We start from the raw sequence: 21,763 nt of genomic DNA, 5'->3' as shown, positions 1-21,763 counted from the left end.
CATACTGAGCTTCCCAGAAGTGGCTTTAGCTGTGTTCAGACTCACCTGTCTACCCTTCCTGTCTCACACGCTAGGCTCCCCCTTGCTTGCAGTGTACACACAGCACGTGTCTGTACACACTGTGCCATGTCTTCTTTTCATCTGTGACCTTTTCTCTTCCTGAAACACGCTCCCTCTCCTCCTTTCCCTGGCTAATTCACATTCGTCCTTCAAGGCCCGTTTTTCAGGTAGCCTTCCCTGACCCCAGCTTTCCCCCAGTGAAATAATCAGTGCACGGTCTGGTCGTTGTAATTGCTGGCAGCGTTGAAATGGTCAGTTTTGTTTTGTGTTCTACTGGCACTTGCCAGCGCTGTGTCTTACCTACACCCTAACTGAATGTGTTCAAAACTGAACCCCTGATCTCTTCGTTTCCCATGTTCAGGCTGCATCACATGTTGTCTTCATCTGTTTATAGTAATTACTTTTTCCAGGTGCTCAGACCACAACCTTGGAGACATCTGTCTCATACCCCCTACCAGTCTTTCTGGGACTCCTGCTTTTCTGCCTTGAAAATAGAATGAGCATCCAACCACTTCCTCATGAGTAAGATGCCCTTACTCATCTGGCTCAGTGCAGAGCCTTCTGGCTAGGCTGCTGCCTTCCCCTCCGGCCAGCCTTCCCTCTTTCTCCACATCGGGAGTTGGCAAACTTTTCCTGTTAAGGGCCAGACGGTAAGAAATGGAGGTTTTTGTGGACCACGGGGTCTCTGTAGTGGCTGTTTAACTGGGGTTGTAGCACAAAAGCAGCCATAGACAATAGGTAGTTGAATGTGTGTGGCTGTATTCCAGTAGAACTTTACTTCTAGAAACAGGTAGTGGCTGTAGTTTGCTGTCTCCTCTCCAGCCACGGTGACCCTCTTTTTCCAGCCACTTTGCCACCTGAGGGTCTTTGCACTGGGACATTCACTTCCTCATCTCTTTCAGATTTGCTCGGGTCAACTTTCCAGTCAATCAAGACTATCCAACCGCCTTGTAAATCATTACATGCTAGCATTGTATTCCCCATTCTGGTTTTTTTTTCTTCACAATACTTATCTTCTAACATATGATATAATATCGATTTAATTTTTTTGGTCTTTCTCCCCCTGCTAGAATAACCTGGAGGCAGTTATTTTTTTTATCTGTTTTGTTCATTATTGTATCCCCAAGACCTAGAACAGTCCCTGACATACAATAGGTGATCAGTAAATATTTGTTGAATGTTGAATAATGGCTATTTTTAAGGTTTAGTTTTTTTAAATGAGTTCTTCCTTCTGCACCACCGCCACATCCTGCCTCATTCTCATTCTTCGTGTTGCTTTAAGCCGTCCTGTGCTCCCCTCCCCTGCCCCCCTTTATTCTGGCTCTCGTCTCTCACCAGTAAGCCAGTAGCCTCTACTCCTTGCCATCCAGTTGGTCCTCTACACGTGGCCTCTAGATGTTTGTAAAATTGAAATGTAATTGTTGTATTTTATTAGTATTCAGAACCTTTTATTTTTTGCCTTTTGCCAATTAGAATCAAGTGCTTATTTAAAAGTACAGGATCTCACACCTCGTCGCATGCCAGCTAAATCATAATTTCAAGTGGACGTGATAGGAATCATATGTTAGGTAGCCACCAGGTGATCTGAACATGTGTGGCTAACACTGGCCTACAGGTGAAGTTCCTCAGCGAGTCAGTGAGAAGGTTTATGAGCTGTCACCTCCTCCCCATTCATCTTCCAACAAGTGCTTCCTATTTGCATTTCTCTTGGGGCCATAGTGAGTCTCAGTTTTTGCAAGTATGTTCGTCCCTCTACAGAACACAACCTTCCACTACCCTGGTAAACTACTATTTTTATCCTTCAAAATTCTCATTTGTCACTTTCTCCATAAAGTCTTTTCTGACACCCCATTCCCATGACAGAATTAATTATGTCTTTGCTGTTTTGATACCTTGTGTAAGAGTAGTTTTGTTGGCTGGGCACAGTGGCTCACACCTGTAATCCTCGCACTCCGGGAGGCCAAGGTGGGAGGATTGCTCGTGGCCAGGAGTTTGAGACCAGCCTGAGCACGACCCCATCTCTACAAAAGATAGAAAAGTTAGCTGGGCTCCATAGCATGTGCCTGTAGTCCCAGCTACTTGGGAAGTTGAGGCAGGAGGATCACTGGAGCCCAGGAATTTGAGGTTGCAGGGAGCTGTGATGGCACCATGGCACTCTAGCCTGGGAGACAGAGCAAAACTGTGTCTCAAAAAAAAAAAAAAAGTGGTGGAGTGGTGTTTCTTATACTGTAGTGTATGTATGCCTTTGCATAACTGTCCCTGTTGTGACCTGACCTGAGCCCATAGTTGTTTGCAGGCTTTTACTGAGAGAGATCACCAATGTTTGGAAGCTACAGATAAGTGAGTGATGCAGTGGAAGAGTCCCCCAAAACCTAGCTTGTTACCTTGAAAGCAAAACTCCACACGTACAAAAATTTATTAGCAAGCAAACACAAAAATAGTCTTATAAACTGTTTTATAGGTTGGATCAAGTCCCTACTCTATCCTTTTAGGGAATCTGACAAGAACCTTTATGAAAGGTTTATTCAAGGCAGAAGTGTTAGTTGCTTTTAGGATTCAGCCTAACCTAGTTGGGATCTGACGACAGAATTCCCTTACAGGGAACTAACGACAGAACCAACAGGAATGTATGAACAAATTCACTGGATTTGTATGTATGTGTTCATGTAAGAGCAGTAGTCCCTATATGGTGTGTGTAGCCAGACCACGTATCTTGAACACCACTCTTTTCTAAGACTAATTTCTAACATCCACTATGCTAATTACCAAACTCTCTGGCTTTGAGAAAAGGTAAGGATACTTGACTTATCTCACTGGAGTTTTTTGATAAGCGTTCCACATTAACCAGTGTTCGTATATATCCATCATGCTTTTGCATGTTAACTAACTTCTCCAGGATGAACGTCAGGAACTCTACCTCTTGTCCTCTAGTCCATGAAAACAAATAAATACTTACTGTGCTCTCTATGCTGAATAATTTAATTTAAATCATACCCCTCTTCTATACTCTGGAATTGAAACATGTTTAATTCTAATCACGATCCCCATGCCTGGTTCAGTGCCTGCTCAGCGGGCCTCAAAAAGTACCAGAGTGAATGTTTGTAATGTCAGGCAGCTAGGTGTTTTGTTTGTTCTGTTTTTATTTTAATGCTACATTTCAGACTCTGCCAAGCAGTTTTATTAATAATATAACAAGTTTGCCATAGCGGTCAGAGCGTGTGTCTTGTCAGTGGCATCTCCTTGCATGGGCTGGGAGGACTCCCTGGGTGGGGACCAAGCTGGGGCCTGCCCAGGACCCCCAGCCTCCTTGTGGAGGGAGGTGGCCCTGTCCTCCTCCTGAAGTTTGCGATTAGGGTGTTCCGCACAGCGTAAACACAGAGTCCTGCTTGGGAGCCAGAGGAAGAGTCGTGCAGGGCTGGTATGATTGCAGCTGAGGTTTGCAAATTACAGGTCTCTGTTCTGACAGCAGAGCAAGACAGCTCAAAATATAATCTGCTTCACCAGATGGATTCCTCATTTGTAAATATAACTTTATCAGTTCTTTGCTAAAAGGGAATGAAAGCTTAGAGAGTACTCAGGCTTCATTAGATATCGATTATACTGCCTGTAGGGAGCATTGTGCTTAAGCAAGTTGATTTTTAAATGTGTATTTAAGTTTTTTTTCTCCTGAGCTAGAATTAGGGTCCATTAAGGAAAGTAATTTGTCTCGTGTTAGATTATTAAACAATCTATCATTCTTGAGCCATTTGGAGAGTGATTGGATCAATGCTGTTTATTCTTTACTTTTCTTCCTGCATTTTTCACATTTCTGTAAATGTGGACAGAAGACACTCTTGGACTTGAAAAAACTTTATACTGATAATTAATATAGTTATGCTCTGCCTTCCTGCACAAATAATAAGTACCTTGTATTAAAATATTTAGGAACATAGTAAAAAATGTTGAAATTGTTATGTCATATGATAGAAATTAATAGCTAAAGAGCTCTTAAAAATCAGTAGGGAAAGGATGAACAACCTAATAGGTAAGTGCGTAAAGGAGATGAGTAAGCAGTTAACAAAAGAAGAATTGAATAGCCAGCAAAAAAATAAGAAAAATGTTTATTTTCACAAATATAAGATGTAATTAAAACATTAATAAGATAATTAGCTGGGCATGGTGGCCCATGCTTGTAGTCCCAGTTTCTTGGGAGGCCAAGGCAGGAGGATCGCTTGAGCTCAGAGTTTGAGGTTGCTGTGAGCTAGGCTGAGGCCACGGCACTCTAGCCCAGGCAACAGAGCAAGACTCTGTCTCAAAAAAAAAAAAAAAAATTAAATTTTTACCAATCAAATTGAGCAATTTTTAAAAGACTAAAACTTACTTAATCATTGCAGAATGGCACATGGTGGGAAGATGAGTGCACTCATTCAAAGCTGCTGGGAGTATAAGCTTAATGTAGCCATCCTGGAGAACATTTCAGCAAACAGAAAGTTTTAAAACCTTATAATTTCACTTACACAGCAATCCAGTTTCAGGAACTTATCAAGGATATACAAAGATAGAACTCCAAAACTATTGTTGATTATAATATTATTTATAATAGCAATATTTTTTAATTTTTAAGGAAACAACATATGCTCTTGTAAGTTCTTTTTAAATAATATGTGTTTATTATTTACAATTAGTCAAATATGAATTAGTCAAAAATCAAATATGAATTAGTCAAAAAATTAGAAATAATGTACAATATGTCAGCTTTCTTTTTCTCTCTGTGGTTTTTGTGTGTGTGTGTGTGACCTTATTTGGAAATATTTGTCAACCTTTGACCACTTAGTTACTTAACCATTTCCCTGTAATCAGGAAAGCAACAAGGCTTAAAGGAGCCCTTATTCTAAATGACTCTACTCCGTAAGAATCTACTCTTCGTTCTCGTCTTTTCTCCCTACACTCTCTTCCTTGGCGCCCTCTGGCAGCCATAGGGCTTCAGCTGTCCCATGTGAAGATGGCTCATAAGTGTCCATCTCCAGCCATGACCTCTTCTTGGAGCTCCAGACTCTCATTTCCCCGCCTTTTGAACATCTCCACCTAGATGGCCCACCAGCATGGCAAACTCTATATCTAGAAAAGTGGACTCATCTCAGCCAAACCCGTGTTCCCTGCTTCCTTTAAAGGTCTGTAAACAAAGAGGCCCTAGACACAAACCCTGTTAAGCCATCTTTGATTCAGCCCTGTCGTTCGCTCTGTCTGCGAAAACACTTACCAAGTCCTTTCCCTTTTCCCATGTTCCTTACGCCTCCCCAGTCCCCATCTCTGCTGCTTCTCTGCCCACCCTCCCGAATGCCCTTCCTCCATAGCAGCCTTCGGTTTCTTCTTTCTGTCCCTTGCAGCTGTGCTCTGACTGGTCTTCCCAGTGTCATTCTTTTCCTGCGCCCTTTCCCAAATCCATCATCTTACATTCTACTTGTCATGTTTCTGAAGCACAGGTCTGACCATGTCACTCCCCTGCCCCCCCAAAAACCAATAGCTTCCCTCTACCTGTAGAATAAAGGCCACACTCCTTAAGGCATCCCAGTGTGACCACAGCCTGGTCCCACACACCCTTTCAGTTTTCTTTTCCCTCCTCAAGAACTCTGTCCTTTAGCAAATACAGATATTCTGTGTCACCATATGTGTTCAATATCTTCTTGCCTTTAAAACTTTGTGTAATTCACTCCGTTTGAAATGGCCTTTTTTCCAACTTTATATATTTCTTTTGAGCTTTTTAGCTTACATACTACTACTTCCATAAAGTCGGCCATGATCTGTCATAGCACTCTCTATTTCCTTTTATGTTCTTCTCTTTCTGCTTGGAATTAGTTGAGTAAGTTTTATCTAAGACTGATCTAAATTGTCTTTATTGCCCCCTGTGGACTCAAAGCTTGTTTGTCAAGAGGTCCTGCACTTGTTCTTGGGCTGTATTCTTTTTTTCAGTGTTAGTTTCATTTTCACCACTATTTAGATTTGAAAAATTTACCTTCCCAAACGTAAAGCCTGAGTTCGTTTATGGTGAGATATATTACTAACAGCATTAAAGCTTAGCAAATACAAAAAGGGATTTAAAATTCATGTAGACTGCCCTTCTTAGCCCCATTTAATATGCTGACTATTGCAGTGAACTAAATAATATCAATTTTATGAAATTTTTAATTGTGTATTTTAGGAAATGAGATTTACCTAAAGTAAGCAAGTTAATTAAAACCTGCAGTTTTAAAAATTAAACAATTCTTATAGTAAAATACCAACTTGCTCTTAGTACATGACCTGTTTTCCCCCATTTGAACTAGATTTGTGTAGACCCCCAGGGTAGTGATAGTAATGGGTGTGTGTGCTTTGCGTGGATGGGGAAGAGACTTAACTGTAGAGTTGGAAAATACCTTACGCAGTGTGAGAGGTCCTTGAATAACATCATTTCATTCAAAGTCTTTTTGTTATAGTGTTGACAAAGGGAGAGAAATTGATTCCCAGCCAGGGCCACTGTCGGTGGAGTTTGCACATACTCCCGTGTCTGCGTGGGTTTTCTCCGGGTACTCCAGTCTCCTTCCACATCCCGAAGCTGTGCCTGTTAGGCGAATTGGTGTGTCCGCATGGTGCCAGCCTGAGTGTGGGGGTGTGTGCGTGAGCTCGCCCTGTGATGAGGTGGCGTCCTGGCTAGGGCTGGCTCCTCTCTTGCACCCTGAGCTTCCGGGATGAGCTCTCGCCATCCTCCACATTGAACTGGAATAATTGGGTAAATAATTACCTTACTTGTTTTTATTAATCTTTCTTAAATGTATATATAGCTCACATTTACTGGAATCTTAATATTAGAAGTGTTTTGGTCTTCATACAGAAGTTTGGTGATGTTCTGTGACCAGAGATATGCCCTGGGAACTTTACTCTCATTTCTGTCAATCAGCCCAGGGGGAAATTGCTTTCCTTATATTGTTGTTTCACTTAAAGTCAAACCTGTGGAAGGTGTTAGGTGAGGACTCACTGCACGTCTTTACCTGGGAGAGTTGAGCATTGCGACGAGAGCGGTGCCACTGCAGCCGCCGAGAGCCACCGAGGAGGAAACGCAGATCAATTTTATCTGAGCAGACTACACACATGCCTTACTAGGGCAAAGCATGGGAGAAGAATGCAGAAGGAAGTTAGTTTTCCTTCTGGACTGAAGAATGCAGAAGGAAGTTAGTTTTCCCTCTGGACTGCCTCGCTTCATGTCCTACCTCTGCCACTTACAGTCTCTGTGACCTTTGGCAAGTTTTTTCTTCTCACTATAGTTCAGTTTTCTAATCTCCGAAACAGGGAGATTAATGGTACCTCCCTGAGGTTGGCTGTGGAGGCTACAGGAAGTAATCCGTGCCTAAGATCCTCCACAAGGGACATAGTGCTGTGTGCCTGAGGCAATATATTTTAATAAGATAAATTTTCAGATAGTAAATCTCTTCCTCTCATTCAGGCTAAAAATAGCAGTTTGATAACCCATCAAATTTGAATTCTCTTTGCTTTGAATCTCTTGTTTTAAAATAATTCAGTTCAAAAAGGGGGAAAAAAAAAGTTTCCTGGTTCAACTTCATATTGAAGCTTTCCAATGCCAGAAATAAATTTGTCTTCAGATTCCAAAGAGGTATCGCAAACCTCTTCCTTCCTTTTACTGTGAAAAACAAATTTATGGTGTTTCCTAACTTAAGAACATCCTCAATCATGTATATTTTCATATCAAAAAGGAAAAAATAGTATTTAACTGTTTTATTCATGTTTAAATATGTTTTTCTCCAGAGGAAATTAAAATATTTAAAGTTAGTATCTCTGTGAGAAGGCAGATTAGGAACATACCTCGGAATTGTACAGTTTCTTTGTTAGACGTTTTAGTTTGCTGGGTCACAGTGGTGTTTTCTGTGTTATCCTTTTTACAGTTATAACCATGGTTTGCTGCCTTTCCCAGGGCTGGTATTGGCAAGTTAGTGGAGTTGGCGCATTGAGTGCCCTGTGGAGCACTCATCCCCTCTCCTTCCTTCTTTCTGCTCCTCTTTCAGTTTCCCTGTCACCAGCGCAGAGCAAAAGAGCCCAAGGGAACGCCAGGTTACACTAAAGTGACAATGGCCACTCTTAAATAATACATTTAGATAGAGGTAATTGAGCTATATCAGGGATTGTAAGACTTAATTAACACAATTCAATTAATTTTTTATTCAATGCACTTAAAACTTTTCTTTTCTTTCTTTTTTTTTTTTTTTTTGAGACAGAGTCTCGCTGTGTTGCCCTGGCTAGAGTGAGTGCCGTGGCGTCAGCCTAGCTCACAGCAACCTCAAACTCCTGGGCTCAAGCGATCCTCCTGCCTCAGCCTCCTGAGTAGCTGGGACTACAGGCATGCACCACCATGCCTGGCTAATTTTTTTCTGTATATATATTTTAGTTGGCCAGATAATTTCTTTCTGTTTTTTAGTAGAGACGGGGTCTCACTCTTGCTGAGGCTGGTCTCAAACTCCTGACCTCGAGCAATCCACCCGCCTCAGCCTCCCAGAGTGCTAGAATTACAGGCGTGAGCCACCGCACCCGGCCAAAACTTTTCTTTTATTATATCTTTTATTTTTTTCAAAAAGTCTCACTTAGAATTCAAATACTATGTAGGAAATAGCTAGGCACTGCCCCTAGTTGAAGGTTAGGGTAAAACCTGCTTATTTGGCCTCTTCTCATTTCAATTCATCCCCTACCAGTCCCCAACCCTAGGAAGCTCCGTGTAACCCTAGGGCTCTGAGGAAAACAGTTTACCAACAGGTCCATGCTGGTCATAAACCTGGTGTCCTCAGTTTTGTTCTATTCCAGGTTATCTGTCTCATCTTGATGCTTGCTGAGAAACTCCTTTCCTACCAATGCATGTGATCAAGACGGCTCTTTCTCCTGGTATTTCCCTTTTAGTATACAGTAATTTCATTCGTTTATTGACATAGGCTGAAAACCTCAGCATCAGCCTCAACTCTGATTCTCCGCTTTGATCCATTAGCAAATCATGTTGGTCTTCTGCCTTCAGAACACGTCCCACTTTGACACCCTGGCCTCAGTCTCTCCTGTTTCTGTCCTGGAAACTGCAGTAGCCAACTTAGTCTTCTCTTTCCACTCTTTCCTTCCTGCAGTCTAGTACAGTGGTTAATTACATGGGTTCTGGAACCAGATTCCCTGCATCCACCTGCTGTATGACTTTGAGAACATTAATTAGCCTTTCTGGGCCTTAGTTTTCTTAACAGTTAAATTAAGGTAAGAATGATGAAACTATTAATATTTACTTTATATGGTTGTGTCAGATGAATAATTTGTATTACACATAAATTACTTAGAATAGTACTTGGCAAATAGTAAACATTCAATAAATGTTAGGTGGTGAGTGATATTGAGATACTTGCAGCTGCTATTTTTTATTCATACAGAATTGAAACTGATATTCTTAAAACATTACTCCAATGCATTCTCCATTGGCTTCCCGACACTGGGCCCTGCAGCCCCGTGTTGCTGGTGCCTGTCTGGTCGCTGTTGGCCCTTGCTTGCACTGTTCAGCCACGCTGGGCTGCTGCTTCCCACCCTGGTCAGCCCTTTCTGCCTTGACACTCATCTTCCCTCTGCCACATCCACTGTCCCCTCAGAGAGTTGCCCAACTTGCCACCCCCTTCATGTGCATCTTCACTCGGATGTCAGCCACTGTTCCAGAATATCATCCATCGTTCTCTGTATTCTTTCCCCACTTAAGGTTTTTCAAATCTTATGAAAAGATAACTTTTCACTACCTAGCATTATATTATATGTCTGTTTGCTGGCTATTTGCCCCACTAGACTGCATTTCATAATTCAGTATTTCCCTCTTGTCTGAGGGGAAACCTTCCAAGACCCTCGGTGGGTGCCTGAAACAGTGGACCATACCAAATCGTATGCACACTGTTTTTTCCTGTACGTACATACCTGTGATGAAGTTTAATTTATAAATTGGGCACAGTAAGAAATTAACAATAAAATAGAGCAATTATAACAATATTCCACCATCACTACTCTTGTACTTTGGGGCCATTATAAAGTAAAATAAAGAGTACCTGCACACAAGCACTATAATACTGAGATAGTTAGTTAATCTGATAACCGAGAAGGCTACTAAGTGACTAACGGGAGGGTAGCATTTATGGTGCAGATGTGCTGGACTAAGGCAGGACTGAGTGGGATTTCGTGATATTTCAGCACTCTGCTGAGAATGGTGCACAACTTAATACTTACGAATTGTTATTTCTGGAATTTTCCACGCAATATTTTCAGACCAAGGTTGACTGCAGGTAACTGAAACTGCTGAGAGCAAAACCGCTTAGTCCCCTGTTATACTTACTGTTCCAGATCTGCTACTTTGCTTGGCAGATAGTGACAAGGAGGCTATTTGGGTTCATCTTCTATTGAACATTCTTAAACCCAGCAAACCCATGCTCTTCTCCTGGTTGTTATCAGTCTCCAGTGCTGAAAGAAGCGTACGTCTGTCTGGAGTCAGGAAAAATAGGGACATACATAAAGTTCACCAAACATTCTGCTTCTGATAAGAGCAGCTGGGCCAAGGTGTCTGGGAAAACAGGATTTTTTCTTCAGCGATTGAGGTTTAGAATGCTTTCTAGTCTCTCAGAGGTGGAACTGTTGAATTACTTCTTCACTGTTCAGTTGAATATGAATTTTAAAATTAGCATTTGTTTATCTTAAATATAGTGGTAGAATAATTTAATTACTTTTTGATAACTATGCTGACTCATTGATTATGAAAAATAAAGGATTTCGTGAATAGCTCATCACTTTGAACATCTTTGTCTTTATTTGTTTCATAATTACTGAGAATTTTTTTTTAAATCACCCTTACCAATTTCAGTTGATTCTTAAAATGTACTTTGCTCCTAGAGAGTGTAAATTATCTTGTGCTTTTTGTTTTGGGCCTCTCTTTCATCTTCATGCGTAACACCCAACGGTCTTCTGAACCATATCTTGTTATAATCTGAGCAAAAAAATGACTTCGGAAGAGGGGTTAGTCACATGAAGAGGGGTTGTTTAGTCTTTCCTATAAAATCACTGGTGTTAGATGAGATAATGTGTGGCTTGAGCTTCTAAATTACGCCTGTCAAATTGGTACCATTCAGAGACAGCGTCAGATGCGGTGTTTGGCTGGGACAGTTCACCGTGAGGTGGTCATGTCGGGTTCTGAAGCGAGCTCAGGGAGGAGGGAAGTCTCCCAGGGAGCAGGACACAACTCACTTTATCTTGATTATCAGTATGTATGAGGATCATGAAAGCGGGGCTTTGACATCCTTCTTAACATTTGGGGATTTCAGCAGGAGAATCTGGCTTGTGACAGCCGAGGGTTCATGGTGCTGCCGCCCTCTGATCCTTCCATGCTGGCTCTTCCCATCCCTGCAAAGGAATCCCCCAGGCCTTGGATTGGTCACCAACCTCCCCTGTGTTCTTTATAAATGTCGTTGCAGAATAGCTTTACCTTTTCTTTTCTACAAAATACGATTTTTATTAGAGAGATGAATTTAAATGTAAGTCAGAGTAGCCAAGAGTCTGATCTGATGTATAAGCTGTTCTCCCTTTTTATTTAAACATGGACTTTTAAAATCATCATCATTATTATTATTACAGGCTATGGTTGCTTGTTATCCAGGCAATGGAACGGGTTATGTACGTCATGTTGATAATCCAAATGGAGATGGAAGATGTGTGACATGTATATATTATCTTAATAAAGACTGGGATGCCAAGGTATGCAACTTTAATTGAGCATTTATTTTTTTCCTCACAGCTGTTTTTTTTTTTCCACAAATATTAAGATTCATACTCCTCATAGGTGAGACTGTCTTTAACACATAACATTTAAAAACTTTTCTGTTAAATTTATTTCAGTCTCAGGTATCAGGAGTGGATTTTTGTAAAATGAAACAAACACTATTATATCTCCTACAACGTAATACCTATAGTTAACAATATAGGGTTGTACACTTAAAATTTTAAGAGAGTAGATCTCATGTTCAGTGTTCTAACCACCCCCCTGCACGCGCGCACACACACACACACACACACACACACACACACACACACACACAGGCAAAGGGACACAGGAAACATTGGGAGGTGATAGATATGTTTATTGCCTTGATTGGTGATTGGTGGTATTATGGGTGTATGCATATGTTCAGACTCCTCAAATTGTAAACATTAGATATGTGCATTTTTTGATATATCAATTACACATCAATAAAGCTGTTCAAAAAGTGCTAATATCTCTTAAAAAGTGGATTCACCTATCTTCAGATATTGAAGCATTTATATAAAATCTAACTTTTACAAAAATGACCTTTATTAAAGGTCCATTTAATAGTTTTTATAAAAACACTTCTGAGAACAGTTGCCTTATAATGGCTTTTAGGGGAGATTATCTATAAATAATTGTTACGGATTGTTTGCTAGTCTATTCTTTGCATTGTTGTAGAGATGTTATATGGCATTGGGTTGTTGAATTGAATATTGGGGGCAGGATTCCATCTTTTCCTGATTAGGAAAAAAACTAGAGGTCTGTCAAGATTGGCAAACGGTGTAAAGCCAATTAGAATGTACAGTATAATCTCTCTTATTTTAAATATATATTCCCTGAATCTTAGCCCGAGTTTCATTGAAGGCTGTACGGACTGATTTTTTTTTTTGGTGAATTTTTTAAAAATCTTATAGCAAAGTGAACACAGTGTACAGCTCAGTAGATTTTCAGAAAGTGAACACACCTTTGTAGTCAGGGTGATTTTTAAAAAAAAAAAAATCATACAAGTTTTAAAACACCCCTCTTTTCTCCTCCCCACAAACACACAAATGGAAACCACCCAAGTCTTAAATGTGCAAAAACTTAATCCTACCTTAAGTGTTTTAAGTGTAGAATATGCTGACAGTGCTCCAGTAATCGTTCTATCCCTTGCTGATTTAAAGAGTTTCTTCTGTCCTAGTCCAAGTTCAAAATGGAGGTAAGTTTACTGCTAAGTAGATATTGAGGCATTATGTCAACAAGTGCGGTTTTTCTGCCGACAGCTTTCAAAGGTTGAACTAGAGAAGTGAAGTTGGTAATTCACCTTGAGCCCAAAGCACAAAACAGATTGGTGTGACTTTAGTTAAAAATTGACTTTTTGTCAGATTTTGTAAATAGCTAGAAGTATGATCAACTCCTAACGTCTAGATTTGCTTAGACTCTTTCTGGGCTGATGTTATTATACTTTTTATATGACCTCGCCAAGGTCATTAATGTGTAGGTTTTAAATTAAGACATAAGCAGAGAAGAGTCCCCGGTGTTTTTGTATGTCGAACAGCAAACTTCCACTCTGTGGTTGCACTGAACACGCACAGTGCGCCAGACATGTGCTGGGGGTGGGGACATAGCAGAAATGGAGCTGGCCCTGGTAGAGCTTTGGATCTACTGGAGGACACAGATCGGGAGATTGACAGTTACAGTTGGTTGTGCCAAGTGTCAGGACAGATTGCTGTGGAAGCGCATAGGAGGGCCACCTAATTAAGAGTCAGGAGAGGTTTCCCAGAGGAAGAGTGGAACTGTCAACTAGCCATTTCCTTGTAAACGTTTTCAGCAGATTACCTGTGATATTCCCAGGGACTCCAGTCAAAGCGAAGGGGGCAGGAAGAAAGAAAAGAAGACATATTCTCAGCACAGACTGGAGGTTATTTTTTAAATTTTTTGTTTTGTGTATGTTCACGGGGTCCAGGTGCAGTTTTGCTACATTGATACATTGCATCGTGGTAGAGTCGGCCTTCGGTGCATCCACCACTGGAGCAATGCCCGTTGTGCCCCCCAGGCGGCCTCCCATCATCCCAGCCCACCTCCCCTGGAGGTTCTTCAGATGTGTGCACGATTGCCTGGGGAATCCCTCTGAACACCACTGGAGCCTGAGGAAGATGGGCAAGGGTACCAAGTAGCTAGAATTTAACTTAGCTGAGGATGAGCCTGATAAACATTTTCTCTAACTGTAGATTCTGGGTATAGGCCCCAACTCCAGGCTGTCCTGATCAGGTATTCAGCTATTTGAAGAGTCTACCTGCTTAGGAGTTTAGCTATTCGAGGGTAAAAGCTGCCTGGTTGAGTGGCTTCTGCCTAGCTTTTACCTCCCGCAGATTGTAAATACCACAAGGACAAGGATGTCTGCACTATCCCCTCCTCTGTGCACCGGGCCCACCCAGCTCCCTGTGCAGTGCATGCCTCGTCAGTATTGGAATGAATAGATGAATCCATTTAATCCCAAACAGAGGATAATATATTTCGGTAAATAATAAAAATAATCCTTTATGGATGGCATCAGCTTTCATAAGCAGGTAGTCACGTGTGTCAGGCCCAATCTGGAAGGGGAGAGCGATGGGTATAAGGAGTCTTTTCCTGCTCTGATGGTGACCACAGGCATGCTGGCGACAGTGATAATAATAAATGATGACACTTTCCGCTGGTATGTTGAATGCTTTAAATTAGAAGTATTAAACCTGTGACTGTCCTATTAAGCGTCTGTTGGACTTTAAAATATGATAAACTCTTATATATTTGACATAATAAGCCATTTATAATAATTTAGTCAAGAAGGCTTAAAATATATCCATTTTAAGAGGTTAAGGAAAATCATTAGCATACATACATAAGAAATGTTTACTAGTTTTCAGAACTTTCAGGCATCATACTAGGACTTTTAAATTCAGACAGTATTCATCTATTTCATCAAGTATTTACAAAGATCCCTAAAACAAGAAATGAATGTTTCCTTACATCAGTGCATATACTTAGAATCTCAGCTCACCTTCATACCTTAATGGAGACGTATTTGTGAATAATCCAATTAAGAATTCCAATGTATTGGGATAGTCTTTTTTTTCCTTCTAAATTTAATCTTATAGTATTCTTGGTTACTCCTGCTTACATATTTGGCTCTTTTCCTAGGTAAGTGGAGGTATACTTCGAATTTTTCCAGAAGGCAAAGCCCAGTTTGCTGACATTGAACCCAAATTTGATAGACTGCTGTTTTTCTGGTCTGACCGTCGCAACCCTCATGAAGTACAACCAGCATATGCTACAAGGTAGTATTCCTTTTAAGACAAAATTGATTCAGAGTATATGGCAGGACAGGGAGGGGATGGATAGGATAAACTTGAAAGCTTTCTAATGAGTATTTTCCTGCTCTCCAAGTACTTTGCACAGGCATTTTAATTTGAATAATTGTATAAGATTCATGTGGCAGTCATTTTAATTTGAATCATTGCATGAGATGTATGCACAGTTAGGACTGACTCTGTCTCTCTCTGCACAGGCACGCCTTGTCTGGGGGAAGAAAAGGGAGCACAGGCTCTACCATCTTTCTAGCCCTGTCTCCTTGATTTCCGCATTTCTAAACTACTGTCCACTCTTCGATTTTGTGAGAGTTATTTCACTCGGGAGGGAGAAAGATTAGGGAAGGAAAAGGGCAGCTTTTTAAAAGGTGGTGAGAGAGAAAAGAGAAGAGGTAGCCAGAGAGCAGAAGTGAAGAGCAGAAAGTAGAGAGCAGGCGGCCACGTGTGGGAGTTCATGTTCGACAAAAGGCCCTTTGGCTTTAATAATAAGAAGCGTCTATTTCATGACAGTCTTCTCTACAGGGTTTGGTCTTCTCAGCCTATCATGTTAAGTGCATTCTTTTAAGTGCTTTTTTTTTTTTTTAAACCATTTCTCACGACTCAGTTAAAATGTTAAGACTGTTAAAGCAAGATATTGCAGACATTGTAAAGGATAGGACCAAGCCAAACTCAAGATTTCATAAAAAGGAAGGTATGCAGGCTGAGGCAGTAAGTATTTGTACAGAAATAGTACAGGTTTTTAAATAGCTATTTTTGATCATAGAAAGGACGTGAACATTCTGATGGTGAGGTACTAGCACTCGGTGGCTGGGTCTGGTTTAGGAGATGCCCCGAGGTGCGAGCTGGAGGCAGGAGGCGAACCTGGGACGCCCTGGCAGGAGAGCTGGCCTGAGTCACGTGAGGCTCTGCCCACCTGATCGTCAGCTCTCGTTTCTCTCCCTTCTTTCTGAGCCGCCTTCACCCTGATTCACACAGCGAGTCGCAAGCTGAGCAGTGTGTGGCCAGAGAGCATGAAGTCCCGCGTGGAAACCAGGAAGGGCCGGCCGCATCTCCTGCAGCCCTCTTGAGCCCTGGCTCTGCGCCACTTCCCGGCGTGGTCTCCGCCCCCGCTGCCTCTGTAAACGTCTGTTGACCCAGAAGCCGCCCCGTACACCTTCCTTCTTCTGAAATCTTGAGTTTGACTCGGTTGTGTCCTTCATAGATGAAGAACTGGCAGACGTTTGGGGAAGTCAGTACGTGCCAGCCGCCGCGGAGGAGAGGCTCTGCAGGGGTTGGCACGAGGACGGGCTGAACACTGGAGAGAGGGGCTGGGGCCACGGAGGCGAGGAGAGCAGCAGTGTCCCCAAAGCCCCAGGGGGACAGGCCTGACTGTACCAGTTTCAGTGCAGAGATTTGCGTGAGGAAAAGGATTCTTGAAACAGATCAACAGGAGATGAGGCTGGAGAGTGAGAATGACATTTGGTAGTTTACAGTTTTCGATAAGGACACGGGGCTGCAGAGGGGAGTTGGTCCAGACAGTAGGATTCTGATTGCGATGTAAAAGTTTGGGGCACGGGCAAAAGACATATAAAATTACATATCTGAGCCCCTTGTCCCATTACCAAGGCCACTCAAAAAAAAAAAAGAGAAGAAGCTACAACAAGATAAGAGCGGAGCTCTGGACAGAGCAGCGTTGGAAGCCGGGAGGCTGCTCACCCGCCCAGTGCTCTCTGCACCTCAGTCTCCCCGGCACCCAGACTCGGGCTCTGAGCTGCTCTGCACCTGAGTCTGCTTCACACTGTTACATGATTTAGTTCTTCACATTCACTGTCCCTTCGTTTGATTAGTGTTCTTTGTCCCCACCTGACCACCGGCCAGAACCCACAAGCTATTTTAACTAATGACCGTATTCTGTTAAGGAATTGATTTGAAGTGTGCTTTCCTTCCTGTCGTGTCTGCACATTTTCCCCATTGTTCGTAGCAGAGGTGTGGTGTATCCATGTGCCTTTTAGAACTAAATAAACCAGAGATGCCACATTTATTTGTGGAGTGAGATATTCCAAATAAATGAAATTTTCAGAAAAATGAAGCTTAGCTAAACTTTAAACATCAAACACAGTGTAATTTGTTTTGATAAAAATACTGAAAAATTCTTAGCATAATTTAATTCTGTCTTGATGACTCAAGGTTATAATTGTAAACATCCGTCACTACTCTTTGCTGTAAGACGGTGATGTCCTCAGAGACGTTGAGACTGTCGGTCTCCCAGTCTATGTCCCTTCTCTTCTTTTAGTACTTTTGCTATCGATAATGTGCTTTTTCTACAAAAGCCATTTTTTCCACCTTTTTATTGTCTCTTTCTAGTCTTCAGTGGGTTTGTAAAAAAGATAAGTAGGTGGAATAAATGTTAAGAAAGTCATAAAAGCTCATGAACTCATGACATCAATTTTAGCCTCTCCTGGTTCTCAGCTGTATTCTTTAGCATTGAGGTTGCTGGAGAAGCAAGTTGTCACTATGCTCATCCTTTGATGTCATTCCAATGAGGCATAATCTTGGCATTGTGAGTTGTCATATACCATTGCAACAGCATACCACTGTGTCCCCCCAGTGTGATCATTCTTACCCTATTCTAAATTTTCTTTTAGGTACGCAATAACTGTTTGGTATTTTGATGCAGATGAGAGAGCACGAGCTAAAGTAAAATATCTAACAGGTAAACATCATTTGGGGCCAGGGTATACTGGAACACAAATACCCTGCGATCAGGTGGTGCTTTCCAGAAACTCAAGCGTAGTCTTTGTTAACACCACGAGCACTTACTCCTTGATTTTGTCACATTCTAATTAAAATTCCCTTATTTTACAAAGGACTTTTTTTTTAAGTCATCTTCATTGTTATCTTTAACCAACAAAATTAACCAAAGATTTAGAGAAGTTTGAAGCAAAGAAATCTGAGTAAATTATCCAAATACAAACTGAGTTTTCTGTGATTATCCTTTTTAATCACAGGCTACTTAACTCTAGGTAACGGCTGTCTGGCTTCCTCTCATGCTCTTCTTAGAAGGAAGTTAATATCCTTTCCTTTTCAAATGTACATGCTCTAAACAGTACTTGAGGTCTTCCATGTTGAATGGGGACATGAAGAACATTAACAGAAAGGAGATGAATTGAAATGCCAAACTCCGTAAATCAGACAGGCATGTAGATTCTGTATCTGCTGATGGCGTCCGTAGGTCAGCACTCTTGTACGAACCTGAAGATCCTTTGTTATGCCCGTTGCCCCTCGTCCTCCACTTACAGATGGTCTCTCCTAGAATAGTGGGTCTTAGCTTCCCATCTGATGGACCACTTACCTGACTTTTCTGTAACCCTACCTTATATCTCCAAAGTCTGCTCAGTGTTCACATCACTGTTTAGCTGTATTGTCCGGAGCCACTGACAATCCCACTTCAACCTTTTATAAACATATAAAAATTCAGTGTCCACCCATTTTCTTTGTATTTGTAAAGCCAGTATTTGTGGCAGAAGCCAAGTAGTGATGGTGAACATTCTACTGTTTTAAAGTAATCCAAATTGCTTTTAAATTAAAAAGGAGACAAAGTCATTTTCTCTGTTTAGAGAATGGTTACCCTTGAAGGTTTACTAGTTCAAAGTAATGCAGTCATCATAATAAAAGGCTGAGGGCAGTGTTTGGAAGTGTAAATGTGATAGTTTTCAGATGATATTTGCAAAGTTGAAATATTGTCCATACTGTTAGGTATTCAGTGGGAAGCAATAGCAGAAGCTCTCTGGTGCTTAATGAATGAATAAAAAAAAACCACTTTTTGTTTGTTTTTTTTTTTTACATTGCAGGTGAAAAGGGTGTGAGGGTTGAACTCAATAAACCTTCCGATTCAATCAGTAAAGACGTCTTATAGAGCCTTTGATCCAGCAATACCCCACTTCATCTTCAATGATTGTTGATGCTGTTTGTTAACTTGTGAATACAATAAATGGGATAAAGAAAAATAGACCACCAGTTGACATTTTAATAAGGAAACAAACAACTTTTTTGTGTTGCATCAAACAGAAGATTTTGACTGCTGTGACATTTATACTGCATGATCGACTCCAAATCTGTGACCGCTCACGGGAAGAAGATAAGCTACCAAATGAAAATGGTTTTCCCATCTGGACAGGAAATAAGTGCCCTATGTAGGATTTTTTTCATTCTTATATTTTCCCAGATCTGTCATCTAGCTGAATTCATTTCACCTCTCCCTTTTTTTATATCAAGTTTGAATTTGGGATAATTTTTCTATGATTAGGTACAATTTATCAAAACTGAATTGAGAAAAAAATTACAGTATTATTTCTCAAAATAACATCAATCTATTTTTGTAAACCTCTTCATACTATTAAATTTTGCCCTAAAAGACCTCTCAATGATGATTGTTGCCAGTGACCGATGATTAATTTTCTTTTTACTTAAAATAAGAAAAGGAGCACTTTAATTACAACTGAAAAATGAGATTGTTTTGTAGTCATATCTTACACTAATTTGAACTCTTAAAGATTGCTGCTGTCTTTTTTTCACATTGTTAATAATGAAACCTAACAGTAAAATAGTCACCATTTTACTACCAATAACTTTTAGTTCATGTTTTACAGGAAAAAATACACAGTAAGAAGGGTTTCTCTTTTAAGTTAAATTTTTTAAAAAACTAAAATGACTGGCACTAAATAAATGAACTTGAGCTTGTCTTTAACTTCAAGTTCCTAAGATAAAGGGCTTTTTCTTAAGCTTTCAGGTTTATCCTGCAGATGTAGACAATAATGTCCCTTTTCTAACCTTTGCTTCTCCTCCGATTGATTGTACTTCCAGATCTGCTGTTGTGTTTTCTTCCTAATACTATGATTCATCTGATCTGCAGATCAGAACCTTGTTTCTGTTGACGAGTATCAAGGGGAGATCACATGTGCATTGAGCCGGCGTGTGTTGTTGGAGATGTGGTGTTGAGTGACTCAGACAGCTGCTGAGGCATTCCCCAGATGTGATGCCAGCCTTCTTACCAGTGCTGAAAGATGTGTAGCATAGAGAAACAAAAAAAGCCCAAACCAGATAATTTTATTTTTATGTTTTATGGGTTTTTTTTTTTTTTTTTACTTTTTAGACCAAGAGGAATATTACAAAATCACACAAGGCTTCCCAGACTTCTGTTATGTAAAGAATGAATTGGGATGCATGTCTTAGACTTCAGTTTCCTAGGTTCTCTGTAGCAAAGCCCAAAGGGTGGTCTCCATATTTTGCATGAATTATGGGTGTAAGTCCTTGCCCACTTAGGTTTTCTATCTCTGTCCTTGGTCTTCTTTGCCAAAATGTGAGTATACAGAAATTTTCTGTATATTTCAACTTTAAGACATTTTTAGCATCTGTATAGTTTGTATTCAATTAGAGACCTTTTCTATGGAAAGCTCAGTAATTTTTATTAAAAGATTGCTATTGTTCATGTAAAACATGAAAAAAATTGCTTAGTGAAAAACTGACGGTGTGAACTTAGGGTGGGATTAAATATTCAGTACTGTGATCTCACTTAGGAGAACTTGCAGGAGAACGTGACAGTTTACTGTTGTTTTTCCTCGCCCATGTTCAATTTTATTCCACTTCCTCTCCTTCGCTGCAGATGACAACAAAACATCTCTACAGTAAGTGCCTCTGTCAGCCCAGCCCGGGAATGCGAGTTGTCTTTGCCATCTGGTGTATAAGTGCAGTGTTAGGCCACAACTCAAAAGCACTGTCATTTTTAGGGTTAGTAGAAATTGTTTCATGTTGGTGGGAGGTTTGTTTGATCGTCAAGATGTACAGCAGCAGCCTTTTAATTTGGGAGCCCCTGTTGTCATTCCAGTGTGTACCTCTACAGGTGTACCAAGTATCAGATTCTATTATCTGTGGGTCGTGCTTGCCAGACAGGTCTTAACTTGTATATTTTTTGGAAAAGTTTATATACTTCCTTGGAAATCGTTGTGAAAAGATCAAGAAATCAGGATAGCCATTTCTTTAATATCCATTTAAAATCTATTCATTTCCTGTTAGTGGGAACGTTAACTCGTCACCAAGCAGGACTCTAAAACAAAATTTAAAACTATTTGTGGCCTATATGTGTTTAATCCTGGTTAAAGATAAAGCTTCATAATGCTGTTTTTATTCAACACATTAACCAGCTGTAAAACACAGACCTTTATCAATAGCAGGCAGAGAATTTCAGGATTCGTATCCAGATAGACCATAAAGTCATGTCATTTGAAAAGCGGTGTTTTGTTATGAAAAGAGCTCTCAAGTTGCTTGTAAAGCTAATCTAATTAAAAAGATGTATAAATGTTCTTGAAAAAATTATGGTGGTTATTTCCAGCTGTCTTTTTGGGTTTTTAATCTTTTATCATACTTTGGATTTCCACTTTTCATCAGATAATGGGCTTTTTCTATCACACATCTCTGGCTTGGGCCAGAACATTTGGTGTTTTTGTAAGTAATGAGGGAAAGAGAACAGAAAACATAGGAGTCCAACAATTTTAGAAACATGCTGGGGGGTAATTGGACTGTC

At 40.6% G+C, this 21,763-nt stretch overlaps 1 protein-coding gene across 2 annotated transcripts in view; it reads left to right on the top strand.

Annotated features, from left to right (window-relative positions):
* Positions 1-21,552, top strand: part of EGLN1 (egl-9 family hypoxia inducible factor 1) — a 48,919-nt gene extending 27,367 nt beyond the window's left edge. Inside the window, exons 2-5 of one of the 2 annotated variants that reach the window (XM_045537002.1) lie at positions 11,710-11,829; positions 15,038-15,174; positions 17,829-17,896; positions 19,035-21,552. In XM_045537002.1, the coding sequence (XP_045392958.1) occupies positions 11,710-11,829; positions 15,038-15,174; positions 17,829-17,896; positions 19,035-19,099 (390 nt within the window). In that variant the 3' untranslated portion in view covers positions 19,100-21,552. The remainder of the gene's footprint in view (positions 1-11,709; positions 11,830-15,037; positions 15,175-17,828; positions 17,897-19,034) is intronic. The other variant, XM_045537003.1, reaches the window with a different exon arrangement.
* The last annotated feature ends 211 nt before the right edge of the window (positions 21,553-21,763 follow it).

Source organism: Lemur catta, chromosome 25 (genome assembly GCF_020740605.2).
Source record: "Lemur catta isolate mLemCat1 chromosome 25, mLemCat1.pri, whole genome shotgun sequence".
NCBI lineage: Eukaryota > Metazoa > Chordata > Mammalia > Primates > Lemuridae > Lemur > Lemur catta.
The sequence above is the reverse complement of the archived record's forward strand: the minus strand, read 5'-3'. Positions and strand labels throughout refer to the sequence as shown.